The sequence below is a fragment of the Ranitomeya variabilis genome, chromosome 1, assembly GCF_051348905.1.
Source record: "Ranitomeya variabilis isolate aRanVar5 chromosome 1, aRanVar5.hap1, whole genome shotgun sequence".
NCBI classification, from domain to species: Eukaryota; Metazoa; Chordata; class Amphibia; order Anura; family Dendrobatidae; genus Ranitomeya; species Ranitomeya variabilis.
The window spans coordinates 1091832137-1091848134 of record NC_135232.1 but is presented as its reverse complement, the minus strand read 5'-3'; the positions used below and the strand labels follow the sequence as shown (position 1 = coordinate 1091848134).

The 15998-nt window shown below is 42.6% G+C and overlaps 1 protein-coding gene across 4 annotated transcripts in view; it reads right to left on the bottom strand.

Moving 5' to 3' along the window:
• The window catches only part of LDB2 (LIM domain binding 2), a 415373-nt gene that overhangs the window by 103122 nt on the left and 296253 nt on the right, over nucleotides 1-15998 (bottom strand). For all 4 annotated transcript variants that reach the window (XM_077280012.1, XM_077280011.1, XM_077280010.1 and 1 more), the window contains exon 3: nucleotides 14553-14725. In XM_077280012.1, coding sequence (XP_077136127.1) covers nucleotides 14553-14725 — 173 coding nt within the window. The remainder of the gene's footprint in view (nucleotides 1-14552; nucleotides 14726-15998) is intronic.

The following is a 15998-nucleotide window of genomic DNA, read 5'->3' as shown; positions in this document are numbered from 1 at the left end:
AGCGGACAGAAAGGTACGCTACCGCTGGGACATTGTGTGCATGTGATGGAGGGCCAGGGAGCACTGAAGCAGCCACCATTGAAAGCCACATCCCGGGCCCCCATTATAAAGACATTAATTACATTCAGTAAATTATAAATGAATGAGTATCACAATCATAATAATCTCTACAAGTTTCTTCAGCTTAAAAAAAAAATCACTTTTGTGGGCTGTGGCAAAAAGAAGTTGCTTAATTTTGTGTAACCCACCTACCTGTCCCATTTGCTATCTCTCTCTGTTAGCCACTGACTACTGTAAAAAAACAAAACAAAACAAAACAAGCAATTCATGTATTTTATGTGTAAATGGCCACCATGTGACACTACATTTCCCTCCAAAATTGAAATAAAAACTGAGTTTCTGGGGGTCTTTGCTCTTAAAGCAAAATGTTTGCCCACTTTATCATGGGGACCAGATGCCAGTTGATAAATATTCTGGATTTTCGGAATATATCACACTTATTTGTATAGGTCAAGTAAACAAAAACCAGTCAAGTAAAATGCTAAGAAAAAAAATTGGAGATTTGGTTTAGTTTAAAGTAATTTAATAATGTAATATTATGCAGGTCTGGGTTAACAAGTATTACAGGAATTTGAAGGTAATTGATCCAAAAAAAACAACATCATTAAAATCTAAAATTCTAAATTTGAAAAAATCCAATTACGGTATTTCGCTTTTTTTTTTCTAGAAACTTGAATGGTTTTTTTTCCATTTTATCTATTAAACATTTCAAATGAAAAAAAAAAGGATGAAATTAAGTTGTGGGGCATCGGGGACTTTGGTCGGTATCTGATTTTAATTTACTTTATTCTGAGTTCTGAATTTTTAATAAACTTTAATAGGGTAAGAACTTGTCCTGTTGTATGGTATAGTACAGCACGGCGTCAGCTGTTTACAAGTCTATAAGAACGAGAAAAAAAAAGTTTTCATCTCTCCGCAGAGCTGATTAATTTTCAAGGTTTACTCCACATATTCAGCATGTGACCGCGTCGGGGGAGCGCGGCAGGCGGAGGTCAGGGGTCAGTGTCCCACACCGGCTATAATGTATTTCTATAATAAGCACCTGCGAGACCTATAGAAACACTTCTCCTGTATAGCTGCAAAAGCGCAGCCCCAATGGGGAAAAAATTAAAAACATACAAAAATAAAAAATTGCTTAAAGGAAAGTAAAAAAAAAAAATGCAAAGCCGGAATCCGCACCATAAAACTAATATAAACCTTTCATTTTTCCCTCGAAGGTGATATTTTCTATTTTAGAGCTGATATACATAAGACCCTCAATTAACGTGGATTTTAATGTAATTCCTTCAAGATGCGCTTAACAGAAAGAATCCCAAAAAATATCAAAAGGGTCTCCAATTAGGAAAACATTTTGTGTTGTGCAGAATTCGTGTTGCCGTACGCTGAGCTCTGACATTTTGTTACCATGGCAACGGAAAATCAGCTGATTAGTTGGCATGGCAACAGAAAATATGTAATCCCAGCAGACACACTCTAATCAATGCCCCCAGCACAGATGGTCTCCGGAGGATCAACAAGAAAGAGGCTGGCAGTCATTCAGAGGATCACGTGCTCCCTCCAGACTAGACCGGGAAAAGGAAAGGAAAAAAAATGATAAAAAAAAGCAAAAAAAGAACATTTCTTTAGTCAACCAATGGTGGATTAACCCATTCCTTCCTCCCAATTGCCAACTAAACTGCACATTACCAGGAAGACATACAAAGTGTACAGGAGATATGCAAAAAAATATGCAATGTATTCACACACACAGTGTATATATATATTTCCCATTCTTCAACATTGATATTGCAACACTAAGCAGCAAAAGTTGTGGAATTTCTGGAAATCACAGGATCAATATAAATATTACTGATGTGATAATATGGAAGAAATAGAAACAATATTTTCAAAACATCTCTATGTATTCAATAAGGAGTATAAGCGCTATATGCAGAAATGCACTTACTAATGTCAACTAGAGGATGTCTGTTCTGCCACCCTGAATGCACTTGGGCAACAAATCATCAAGATCCGATGCTGGCAGCTTCCTTTGCAATTGCCAATAAATGATGTCTTAGATGTACCGGATGGAGGACAAGTCTGGAGTGTTATGGTTACCCCAATGACCATGGGAAAAAAATACAAAACGGACTAGCTCTCGGGTGATGGAAACTAAGGTCGACCGTGACCTGAACCTGACCCAACACTTACAGTAGCCGGGGGATGTACCTACGATGCCCTAGACACCACGCGCCAGCCGGAGATCTAACTACCCCTATAAGAGGAATATACAGGCCTGCCTTACCTCCAGTGAGGAACCCCAAAAGATGATAGTAGGCCCCCACAGATATTGACGGTGAGTTCAGAGGAAATGACATACGTAGGATGAACAGCAGATTTAGCACAGTGAGGTCCGCTTACTAGATAGCAGAAGGACAGGAAAGAGTTACTTCACGGTCGACCTAAAAATCACTATTCAAAAACACCATCCAGAAATTACTTTAAACTCCAGTGACAACTCATGCCACTGGAGTAGTAATTTTCTGTCCACAAGAGCTTCCAGCACTGAAGAGTCACATTGCAGATAGCTGGACAAAAATAGCAAAACAAGAAACAAAATTCAACTTAGCTGAACTGGAACTTGAGGCAGGTGAATGCAACAGAATGCTACTAGCACATTGTTGGCCGGCATGTGACTAACAGCCAAACAGCCTTAAATAGGAAACTCCCCAAGAGGGTGGCGACAGGTAATCAGAGATGGAGGAAGGCACATAAGAGACACTACCATAACAGACCACCGGGGGAGCCCACAAGCCGAATTCACAACACTGGAGATGCTGCAGGCCGTGGTAGCAGGTTTAGGCCTTGCAGACTGCTCATAGTAACACGAGCAACCTGTGACCTGTCTTGTTGAAAAATTGGTCCTGGGACGCTTTGGAAAAATGGCCGTAATACTGGTTCCACAACTAAATCAATGTAACATCACGTTGTTCGTGTAGCTTGCATGAAGACTAGAGGGATCTCCTATCATAAATGATGCCACTGCACACCATAATCCCAGCTTGCTCTGCACCACGATAGGTCAATGGAGCACCTACAACTATACGTATTGCAACCCAATGTCGTACAAATGCCTTCTGATGCTTTTTGCAGACACCATTTGACGCCTTAGGATTGGAATATGACGCCGAATTTCTCCAACAGCACTATGGGCCATTGAAATATATATATAAAAAATACAACCCAAATTTTGTTTTTCAAACTTTAGAATTTTTAAATCTACTAAAATAATATTTGATTTCGTCAGAATCATTCCAACCCAGAAAATAATGTTTAACTGAACAACGTACATCGTAAAAACAAAACCCAAAAAACAAAGGAGGAATTTAGTTTTGCGCCATTTGGAATTATTTTCCCATTTTTAAGTAACATTACATGGTAAAGTGTACGGTGTCATTCAAAACTTTAACTTGTCCCATAAAGCACAAGCCAAGATAAAATTAAAAAAAGTGGAAGAAAAGGAGGGAAAAAAAGTGAAAACGTAAAATTGAAACTTGGCAGCATACTTAAGGGATTAGTTTATCGTATTAAATAGCAAAAAATTGCAAAGTGTGTGTGAAAATGAGCAACTTTTAAATTGACCTCTTATTAAAAACTAGATGGTTGCCCGATTGTAACGCATCGAGTATTCTAGAATATGTATGTCCACGTAGTAGTAGTAGTATGCCCAGCCACGTAGTATATTGCCCAGCCACGTAGTATATTGCCCAGCCACTTTGTATATTGCCCAGCCACGTAGTATATTGCCCAGCCACGTAGTATATTGCCCAGTGACGTAGTATACAGCACAGAGCCACATAGTATATTGCCCAGTGACGTAGTATATTGCCCAGCTATGTAGTATATTGCCCAGTGACGTAGTATACAGTGTTATGATCCGGTGACCTTGGAGCCGCATGAGACTTTCTCAGGAGTAGGTGGAACCTGTACTGACCGCAAACCCTAAACTGTCACCGCAACTAGAAGTAGCCAGCCGTGGGGTGTACCTAACACATGCTAGACACCTCGACACAGCCGGAGGACTAAATACCCCTATAGATGGAAATGGGAATTCTATCTTGCCTCAGAGCAGAACCCCAAAGGATAGGCAGCCCCCCACAAATATTGACTGTGAGTATTAGAGGAAAGACACACGCAGGCAGAAATCAGGATTTAGCAAAAGAGGCCACGCTAGCTAAATAGGAAAGGATAGGACATTATACTAAGCGGTCAGTATTAAAACCCTAAAAATATCCACAGCAGATAATACAAAAATTCCACCATCTAACTAAAGACATGGAATGTATATCTGCATCTCCTGAGAATCCAACTTGACTGAAATATCCAAACACAGTCTAAGCTGGACAAGAAAAAACATTGAATAGTACTGAATTGTAAAGCACACAGCATGTGTGCTGTAGAAACAAAACCAGACACTTATCTTTGCTGATTTGGCAGCAGGGCAGGAGGAACCAGACAGAGATGCAAAACCTCCAAGAACAATGGACAACTGGCAAGGGCTAATGAATCCTGCACACCTAAATATCCCAGTCAGAGCTGCAATCAGCAGGGACACCTGCCCAGGATTGCAACCCAGGGACAACTGCATTACTACCAACAACCACCGGAGGGAACCCAAGAGCAGAATTCACAACAATACAGCACAGAGCCACGTAGTATATTGCCCACCTATGTAGTATATTGCCCAGCTGTGTAGTATATTGCCCAGCCACGTATGACACAGGTAAAAAAAATAAAAAATAAACATATACTCACCTTCCGTTGTAGCTGTGTCGCCTGTGTGCGGTGCAGGCGGCAGCTTCCGGTCCCAGGGTGTGATGACGTCGCTGTCATGTGACCGTGTAGCGGTCACATGACCGTGACATCACGGCAGGTCCTTTCCGCGCAGGCGTGCAGGACATGTGATGACGTCGCGGTCACATGACCGTGACGTCATGGCAGGTCCTTCTGCCAGACCATCCGTGCCAACGGAACATGCCGGTTGCATCGCAATGAGCGGGAAAGGCGTCATAGGTGAGTATATAATCATTTTTTATTTTTTTTATTTTTAACATTAGATGTTTTTACTATTGGCGCTGCATAGGCTGCGTCAATAGTAAAAAACTTGGTCACACAGGGTTAATAGCAGCGGTAACGGAGTGCGTTACCCATGGCATAACGCTGTCCGTTACCGCCGGCATTAACCCTGTGTGAGCGGTGAGCGGAGGGGAGTATGCGGGCGCCGGGCAGTGAGTGCGGGGAGTAAGAAGCGGCCATTTTCTTCCAGACTGTGAGCGTCGCTGATTGGTCGCGGCAGCCATGACAGGCAGCTAGCGAGACCAATCAGCGAACGAATAACCGTTACAGACAGAAGGACAGACGGAAGTACCACTTAGACAATTATATAGTAGATGCTTTCTGTTTACAAACTGAGGCATTTTTAACTCTGTAGTATACAGCTCGTTGCCTGGTTATTAGCCACTTGTTGGCTGTACAGCTTGCGAATGCTCATCTGATGTTGGCCAGATTTCTGGATGGCACTAAGCTCAGTGCCCCTGCGTTTCTCTCATGCTGCAGGGGTAAAGTGGCCTCTGCTAGCAGCAAGCGAGAGCACACAGTTTGGGCAAACAGGAAGTGAGTAAGCAAGGGAGCGGTGTACTCCTGAAGATTGAAACATGTAACAACTACGTTAAGGAGTGAGCATAGTCATTTTCTTTTTGCTTTGATGGTAAAATTGGCTGTTGACCGTCAAGTCACTCTGTATCAGTTAAAGTATTAAAGGGACTCTGTCACCTGAATTTGGAGGGAACAATTTTCAGCCATAGGGGCGGGGTTTTCGGGTGTTTGATTCACCCTTTCCTTACCCGCTGGCTGCATGCCGGCTGCAATATTGGATTGAAGTTCAGTCTCTGTCCTCCATAGTACATGCCTGCGTAAAGCCAGATTGCCTTGTGCAGGCATGTACTATGGAGGACAGAGAATGAACTTCAATCCAATATTGCAGCCAGCATGCAGCCAGCGGGTAAGGAAAGGGTGAATCAAACACCCGAAAACCCCGCCCCTATGGCTGAAAATTGTTCCCTCCAAATTCAGGTGACAGAGTCCCTTTAAAAAGGTTGTTCAGGCTTGGGGCTCAAGTCTGCAGTCCTTCTATGTGACTACAGACTTGTGAATCCTCACAGCGTGCACAATTTGTGCTGTTAGGAGTCTCCAGTATGTTCATGTGATTTCAAGCAAGCGATTTTCATACTTACGGCCACATTCTGACGAGATGTGTATTGCCAGGCTCAATACTCTTGTACTGAGTGAGGTCAGGCATGTCTAGTGTAGCACGATGTGTGTAGCATGGTATGTGTGTAACTCGCTGTGTGTGTGTTAAATGCAATATACAAGGAGCATGAAGTGTTGAGCAAAATTCTCATTCATAGAGTGAATTCATAATTTCTATATGAACAAAAATCCTGATTTTTGGCGGCACTTTGCCCGGTGTAAACAGGACATTTGATTCTACTAACATGATACTGTATAGGGACAGAAAGATCGTATTAGCAATTGTTCTGCGCCCATCATTCTTCATTATTCTGTGTACAGATGCCGGTAAACAAGCGCTGAAAGACTTATCCATAGGCTCTTGTGTTTCCGTGCGATCATGCAATATGTAAGAATTTGGGGCCCAACTTTTAATTTTTGCAAAGAGCCACACTTTGTCTAAATCAGGCCCTACTGCTACTGTGGCATAACTGTGTACATGCTAGTATCTTTAATCTTATCACCCCACTATATGGCATAAATTACTCTAAATTATGGAGCAAATTGGTTTATGGAGTAAAATGTGGCAATATAGGTGCAATTCCATTAATATATGTGAGACTGTGTGATTCACTTCCTCTCCATTTTCAGGATACTCATTTCCCATCAGTGAATTGCAGGACTTTTGTGTACATTTACAGTCTGCAAACCTGTATATAGCTAGTCCTGGTCTCAGCTAACAAGTGGATACGATTGGATCCATTGAGGACAAACAAGCTGGACTCCAGAATAAAACTGTGTGCACAATTTTAGGCACTTTGTATTTTGATGATTAATTTTATTGTTGAGTGACTACTAGTGTTGAGCGATACCGTCCGATACTTGAAAGTATCGGTATCGGAAAGTATCGGCCGATACCGGCAAAGTATCGGATCTAATCCGATACCGATACCCGATACCAATACAAGTCAATGGGACTCAAGTATCGGACGGTATCCCTGATGGTTCCCAGGGTCTGAAGGAGAGGAAACTCTCCTTCAGGCCCTGGGAACCATATTAATGTGTAAAATAAAGAATTAAAATAAAAAATATTGCTATACTCACCTCACCAAGGGAACCGGCAGCGTTGCTTGCTTAAAATGCGCGCTTTTCCTTCCTTCCGTGACGTCACGGCTTCTGATTGGTCGCGTGCCGCCCATGTGGCCACGACGCGACCAATCACAGCAAGCCGTGACGTAATTTTCAGGTCCTTCTAGGCATTCAGTATTTTAAAATTACGTTCCGGCTTTGTGATTGGTCGCGTCGCGGTCACATAGGCGACGCGACCAATCACAAGCCGTGACGTCACGGGAGGCAGGAGACGCGCGCATTTTAAAATGCGCGCATGTCCAGCCTCCCGTGACGTCACGGCTTGTGATTGGTCGCGTCGCCCATGTGGCCACGACGCAACCAATCACAGCAAGCTGTGACATAATTTCAGGTCCTTCAGGATTTTAAAATTATGTTCTGGCTTGTGATTGGTCGCGTCGCGGTCACATGGGCGACGCGACCAATCACAAGCCGTGACGTCATGGGAGGCTGGACACGCGCGCATTTTAAAATGCGCGCGTCTCCTGCCTCCCGTGACGTCACGGCTTGTGATTGGTCGCGTCGCCCATGTGACCGCGACGCGACCAATCACAAAGCCGGGACGTAATTTTAAAATACTGAATGCCTAGAAGGACCTGAAAATTACGTCACGGCTTGCTGTGATTGGTCGCGTCGCGGCCACATGGGCGGCACGCGACCAATCAGAAGCCGTGACGTCACGGAAGGAAGGAAAAGCGCGCATTTTAAGCAAACAACGCTGCCGGTTCCCTCGGTGAGGTCCAGGCTGCGTCGGAGAGGTGAGTATAGCAATATTTTTTATTTTAATTCTTTCTTTTACACATTAATGTTGTTTCGATACCGATACCCGATACCACAAAAGTATCGGATCTCGGTATCGGAATTCCGATACCCGCAAGTATCGGCCGATACCCGATACTTGCAGTATCGGAATGCTCAACACTAGTGACTACAGATCAATCCAAAAGGTTAATAAACCTGGAACCTGAATATTTAAGAAAGTAAAAAGTGATGTTTTGTCTTTCTTAAGCCTCCTTCACACATCCTGGTGATTAATGTACAGTAAAAAAAAGTACTTGTGAGATCCGTGGTTCGTGTGCCATCGTTTGTACATACAGTATGTGTTATCTGTGTAACATCCGTGTGTTCGTGTGCCGGTCCTTATTTCACACCCCTGTGCCGTCCGTGTGTCCATGTGATATGTACCGGAGCCTGGGAAAAGCAGTACAGTTCGCACTGATCCCAGGCGACAGCTGCTGAAGGCAATTCTCAACATTGTCTCATGGTCGCGCTGAGGTCAGTGTGACCAGGAAACAATGATAGGAGTTGTACTCAGCAGCAGCTGTGTAACTCCTCTATAAATATAGAATTAATTAAAAAAAACACTTGGAATTCTACCCAATTTTCATAACCAGCAGAGGGAAAGCCCTCAGCCGGCCTAGAAATGGCGCACCGATAAGATGCAAAAAATCTGGAGCTTAGCGTCGCTCTTCCCACTTGCCCTGTGGCGGTGGCAAATGCGGTGATGTCACCTTTGCATTGTTAGGTGAGATCACACCAAGGGGTTAGTAATGGAGAGGCGTCTATAATCAAGAATAAAGTGCTTTATTTGAGATAATAGAAAACAGCAGGTTTTACACATTTATTAAAAAATAAAGAACAAAGTTATACACTTTATGCCTACTCCATTGAAACCCTTGTTCCCTGTAAAACATAGAAAATAGTAAACAGAAATACTCCCCTTACGGCTAATCTACTGATGCCCATGTCCCCTTTAAAAAACCAAAATAATAAACAACCATATCCGTCACCTGTCCGAAGTGCAGATAAGCTATGCGGTCCCACGCCGTTATCCATGTCTGACATATGTGGTTTACAACCTGGACGGTGGCATGATACGATCAACCATGCTGTAAACCATGGGAGAATGAGGTGCTGCAATTGCAGCTACAGTGACGAGCTGTTCCCACACTTTAGTGTAAGCGGCCCGAAGAGCTCAGTTCATCGGGCCGCTCACAGTGAAGTGTGGGAATGCAGCTTCAATAATCGGTGGTGCCTTCTATGATGTCACCACTCATCATTGTAGTTGCGCTCGCAGCACCTCATTCTCCCATGGTTTTCAGCCCAGACTGTCACATCATGCCCCTGTCCAGGTTGTAAACCACATATCGCAGACATGGATTATGGCGTGGGACACTATCGCTTATATGCACAGGTGAGGGATATGGTTGTGTTCTATTTATTTATTTTTTTACAGGGGACATGGGAATTGGTGGATTAGGCGTAAGGTGAGTATTTTTGTTATAGAAACTTGATTCCAGCTCACCCAGTTGCTCTATGCTCATCCTCCTGGGGCTCAGACACCGGCCTCGCCCTGGCCTCACATCAAGGATAATAGGAAAAATTGGAGTCTGGCTCAACAGGACTGGATTTTCCTTTTCTATTTATTTACATGAGTAAGACTGCCTAGTGCAGTCGAAACGCGTCGACTGGGTCATGTCGACCATGTACATTTTTCTTTTGTATACCCCATATTTTCTTTTGAAAAAGAAAAGGAAAATCCAGTCCTGTTGAGCCGGACTCCAATTTTTTGGAGTATTTTTTTTCTTTATTATTATGTTCTGTTTTTTTTTTTACAGGGGACAAGGACTTCAACGGAACAGGCATACGTTGAGTATACCTGTGTTTTTTTATTTTTTTCATAAATGTACAAAACAGAGTGTTTTGTTTTATTTAAAATAAAGGACTTTATTCTTGCTGTGTGTTTCTTTCAATACATACTTTGGGGTTAGTAATAAGGGCATCTAGCCTCTCTATTACTAACCCCTTGGTGTGATATCACCTGACAATACAAAGGTGAAATCAATACCAACCCTATCACCCCACTTGCAACTTCCACAGGGCAAGTGGGAAGAGCGAGGCTAAGCGCCAGATTTGGCCCACCTTATGGATGCACCATTTCAGGGGCGGATGAGGGCTGATGTCGGTAGCCTGGGAAGGAGGGCAATATCTCTGACCGCTTTCCAGGCTATTATTATCAACCCACAGCTGTCTGTATAGCCTTTTGTTATGAACTGACCTGGGCTGGAATACTGGCATTGCAACCACTAGGGGCAGCAGCGGCAAGTAACATAGTTGGAAATAGCCGAGGGGTCGGTACACAGTAGAAGCAATGTAGTTAAAGGATCAGCAGGTAGCATAGTCAGGAATAGCCAGGGATTGGTAGACGGTAGCATCAGTATAGTCTTAGATTGAAGGAGCAGGTGAAAGGAAGCTAGACTAAAGGCTGGTAGCTCAATAATCTCGCAAGGAAGTAAGTGCAATGCCATGTTTAAGTAAGGTGTTCAATTAGGGTGGAGCCAATAAGGAACTCAGGGTGGAGACAATCAGAAACAAAACCGGTACTAGTATCTGGGTTGGCAAGGAACTGTCCAGTGAGCTGAATCGCTCAGAGGGAAGAGCTACCGCCTGGTGCACAAGAGCTGCTGGATTTGAGTCCTGACACCTTTCCTGATTTGAATTTATAGGGGGACCCAACATCATTTATTTTCTGGGGTCCCCCATAAATTCACCATGAAAGGCTTGGGAACCTTATGTGGTATTGTCCATTGTCCCAGATTGTTAACATCAGCCCCCAGCCATGGGCTTTCCCTCTGTTTGTTATGAAAACTGTGCGAGAGCTCACACCATTTTTTTAAATTAATTATTTATTTTACACAAGAGGGACACAGCTGGTGCCGAGTACAACTCCCATCATTGTCTCCTGGTCTCGCTGATCTCAGAGAGCTGCCTTCAGCAGACAGCCAGGGCCAGAGAACAGCGTGAACTGTACCGCTTGTTCCCAGTAACAAAAATGTTTTTCCTTTTTTGTTTATTTTACACAAAAATGTGTATTTAATGGTATATTTTTTAAAAATGATTATCATTTTGTAAATAATTTTTTTTACAAATATTTGTACAATTTTTTTTATTTTTCTTTACCTTTTTTACTTATTCGCTCTATGGGACTTTTACTTGTTTTTACTTTGATAGCAGTTAAAATGCATTGAAATGCACCTGCAGAACCTATACAGAAGCATTTTAGACCATGCTCTCAGCATGGTCTAAGATGGTTTACGTAGCTTGGTGACTCGGGGGTCATCATGACGACCTTGGGAACCATGGCAACGGTCAGCCAATCTGAAGGAAGAAGGAGCTCCCTCCCTCTCCCTGCATCCTAAATGTTGGCTCGATCTCGATCGCAGGATTTAGGGGGTTAAACAGTCAGAGGCAGAGCTGGCATCATCCCTGGCTGTCACAGCAGGATCTCGGTCACTAGCAGTGCTGAGCTGATATTTCAGAACTTCCTGTGCGACTATGCTGTGATCGGTCAGTTAGACTTGCTGACCGATTACAGCCCTCTGAGTGCGGGGACCATCGGCATGGCTCCACACACCTCTTCCCGTGCTGCTCAGCTGTCAGTGACAACTGTCAGCACTAAATTGTCACTGTGTGTTTAAATGCATGACTGACATAGCATGTCATGGTGCGGGAACTGACACCTACTATGTCCACCATTGGTCGTTGCCCGTGTGCCGAGTGGGTACCACACGTGTGGTACCCACTCTGCATCGTGCTGAAGCCGCAATTCATATATTCTGTGCAGCAGCGTTTGCTGCATAGAAGATATGAATAATAGTGTTTAAAATAAAGATCTATGTGTCCGCCGCCCTCCCACCCCCTGTGCGCCCCCCCGCTGTTCAGAAAATACTCACCCGGTCCCTCGTTGGCTGTCGGTGCTTCCTGGTCTGGCCGCGGCTTCCACTGTATGCGGTCACGTGGGGCTGCTCATTTACAGTCATGAATAGGCGGCTCCACCCCTATGGGAGGTGGAGCCACATATTCATGACTCTAATCGTCGGCCCCACGTGACCGCATACAGTAGAAGGGGCGGCCAGGAAAGGACGCTGCGAGGGAGCGGGTGAGTATTTTCAGAATAGCGGGGGGGGGGGGCGCACAGGGGGTGGGGGGACGCACAGGGGGTGGGAGGGCGGGGGACACATAGATCTTTATTTTAAACACTATTATTCATATCTTCTCTGCAGCAAACCCTGCTGCAGGGAACATATGAATCGCGGATTCAGCACCAGTGGGGGGGACAGCGCTTACTGTAGCGCTGTCTCCTGCATGCCACACGGACTGCAAACGGAGAAGGTCCGTGTGTGGTCCGTGTTTTACACGGACCCATTGACTTTAATGGGTCCATGTAATCCGTGCGCTCCCACGAACACTGACATGTCTCCGTGTTTGGCACACGGAGACACGGTCCGCAAAAAATCAATGACATCTGCACAGATGCATTGATTTTTATGGGTCTACGTGTGTCAGTGGCTCCGGTACGTGAGGAAACTGTCAACTCACGTACCGGAGCCACTGACGTGTGAAACCGGCCTAAGGCTGTGTGCCCATGATCAATTTTTGACATTTTTTATTTCCTACGCTACGTCCTACAGTTCCAGCAGAGTGGATGGGATTTATAGATATCTCATGCCCACTGTGCTTTTATTTTACTCAGTGTACACTGACATGTGGTGCTTGTTTCACATCTACAATATGTCAATCTCTCTTGCGAGTACACCGAGTTTTCGGTGCAGATTAGCATTAGATGCAGAAACCTGCAGATAAAAACATATATGTGTTTTTATTGCATTTCCATGGCAAAAACACATCAAAAACACATGTAATCCGCTCAGGACTCTGTCAATAAAGTTTTGTCAAAGCCAAATATCAGGAAGCATCAAAAACAAAGCAGCTTTATTTAAGACAACACATACCAACAAAAGACACAAACTGGATCATCAGAAACCTGATAAAAACGGTTGTAAAAAACCTAAGGCCACGTGCACACGTTGAGTATTTAGTTTTTCTGCATTTGTCACCGAAAACAAGTGGTGACGTGTTTCTATTATACGTTTCCGCTGATTGTTCCTCTCCTGGTTTTGGCTTATAAATACTGATGTAAAGTACTGACCAAATACTGAATGTGTGCATGTGGCCTAATGGGTGCAGAAAATCTTCAACAGCAAAAACTCACCAAAATGTGATTGAGGGAACGTGGCCTAAAGGGGTTTTCTGTTTTCAGAAAATCCCATTCCCAATTTGTCTTAAAACCCCTCATACTGCTCTTTATTCACTTTCCCCGGGTCTAGCGCTGAGTCTCCACCACTGCTCTCAGGGTTTGGGATTGGCTGCAGCGCTGAGCAGAGCCTTTTGTGTACACGGGCAGAGCCGCTGAGATTACTGATTGATTGCAGCGGTGTCTGATTCTGTAAAAGGGGACAACTCACAAGACAATTACTTAACTTTTTTTTTGTCTCTGTTGGATTAGTAGCTTTTAGTTTTTATTATCCACCTCACCGATTCTACACCGCTCCCCACACACTTCCAGTCAAGGGGACAAGTGACCTCTGCTGCCAATCACTGGCTGTATAAGATTGCTGCTGTGACCAGTAATTGTCTGCAGCGGTCACAGGGCCCTGTGACTACATGGATCTCATTGCGAGAGTAGGAAGGATTAGAATGGGTGTGACAAAGGATTTATCCGCTAAGTATTGTGCTGTTTTTCTTTTTGAAACAATCTGAATTGTTTTTACAAAAAAAAAACACATTCCCCAGACGGCCCCTTTAAACAAAGATCTATGGGAACTAGTGAAATAGAATTGGGCACGCTGCTCCTGACGGGACTTTCTCTTTTTCTTTGCACTGGTTTTAATAAAACTCATTCATGGTATCTGTTCTACGAAAAATTATTCGTCTTGCCCATAGCAACCACTTGAATAACTTTTTTCTTTTACATCCATGCCCTGGAGAGAAAAAAAATGGATTGGTTGCTATGGGTAACACTGTTTTTTGTGGGTTTTTTTTTCATATCCGTTTTTGAGCAGGAGGGCCGCGGTGAGTGATGGCCGCCCTCCCGATGGTTATTTCATAGAAAGCAAATATTTATAAATTAAACAGTTTGTTGCTCTGCTGAAAAATGAAAGTTGTGCATCTGGTCGGGGAGGCAACGATATATTACTACGAGAGCAGGAAAATCAATCACTCTTAAAGATGGGGAAAGAAATCAGCTTTGTTATTACCTTGGTGAACATGGGTTTCCCATGCTGAGTGACCATGGTACATTGATCACAGTCCACGGTGATGGATGAGTTGTGGTATGATTCTTTGGAGTGCTTGAGAATGTAATAGAGATCAGTGACACCCCCTTCAAACACTGTGCTAAAGTATCGAGGAATAAGAGTCCTTCCAATGGCTAAGGAAGTAAAAAGACAGAAAAAAAGTAATGAGATTTCACAACCAAGATCCGAACTAAACAGAAGAATATTGTATATCTCCAGGATGGAATGACAACAGATAACATTGGATATCGGCAGCGGCCATCGGCTCGTCTAATGGAATATCATTCATTATTCCTACACATATGAAGTCATGGCGATCACACAATGCTACAGTTCAATCTATCTATCTATTATCTATCTATCTATCGTATCTATCTATTATCTATCTATCTATCTATCTATCTATCTATCTATCTATTATCTATCTATCTATTATCTATATATCTATTATCTATCTATCTATCTATCTATCTATCATCTATCTATCTATCTATCTATCTATCTATCTATCTATCTATTATCTATCTATTATCTATCTATCTATCTATCTATCTATCTATCTATCTATTATCTATCTATCTATTATCTATCTATCTATCTATCTATCTATCTATCTATTATCTATCTATCTATCTATCTATTATCTATCTATCTATCTATTATCTATCTATCTATTATCTATATATCTATTATCTATCTATCTATCTATCTATCTATCTCGCAATCTATCTATATATCTATTATCTATCTATCTAGCTATCTATTTATCCATCTATTTATCTATCTATTATCAATTATCTATCTATTATCTATCTATCTATCTATCTATCTATCTATTATCAATTATCTATCTATTATCTATCATCTATCTATCTATTATCTATTTATCATCTATTTTCCATCTATCTGTCTATCTATATTATCTATCTATATTATCTATCTATCTATCTATCTATCTATCTATCTATCTATTATCTATCTATCTATCTATTATCTACAATATGCATCTATCTATATATCTATTATCTATCTCTCGATCTATCTATGATCTGATATCTATTATCATCTATCTAATATCTATCTATTATCTATCACTTATCTATCTACAGTATCTCACAAAAATGAGTACACCCCTCACATTTTTGTAAATATTTGATATACCTTTTCATAGGACAACACTGAAGATCTGACACTTTGATACAATGTAAAGCAGTCAGTGTATCTTGTATAACAGTGTAAATTTGGTGTGCCCTCTAAATAACTCAATAACACACAGACATTAATGTCTAAAAAACTGGCAACAAAAGTGAGTACACCCCTAAGTGTGTACAAGCTGCACGCTGACTATTGTATTATTATTATTGTATCAAAGTGTCAGATCTTCAGTGTTGTCCCCTGAAAATATAT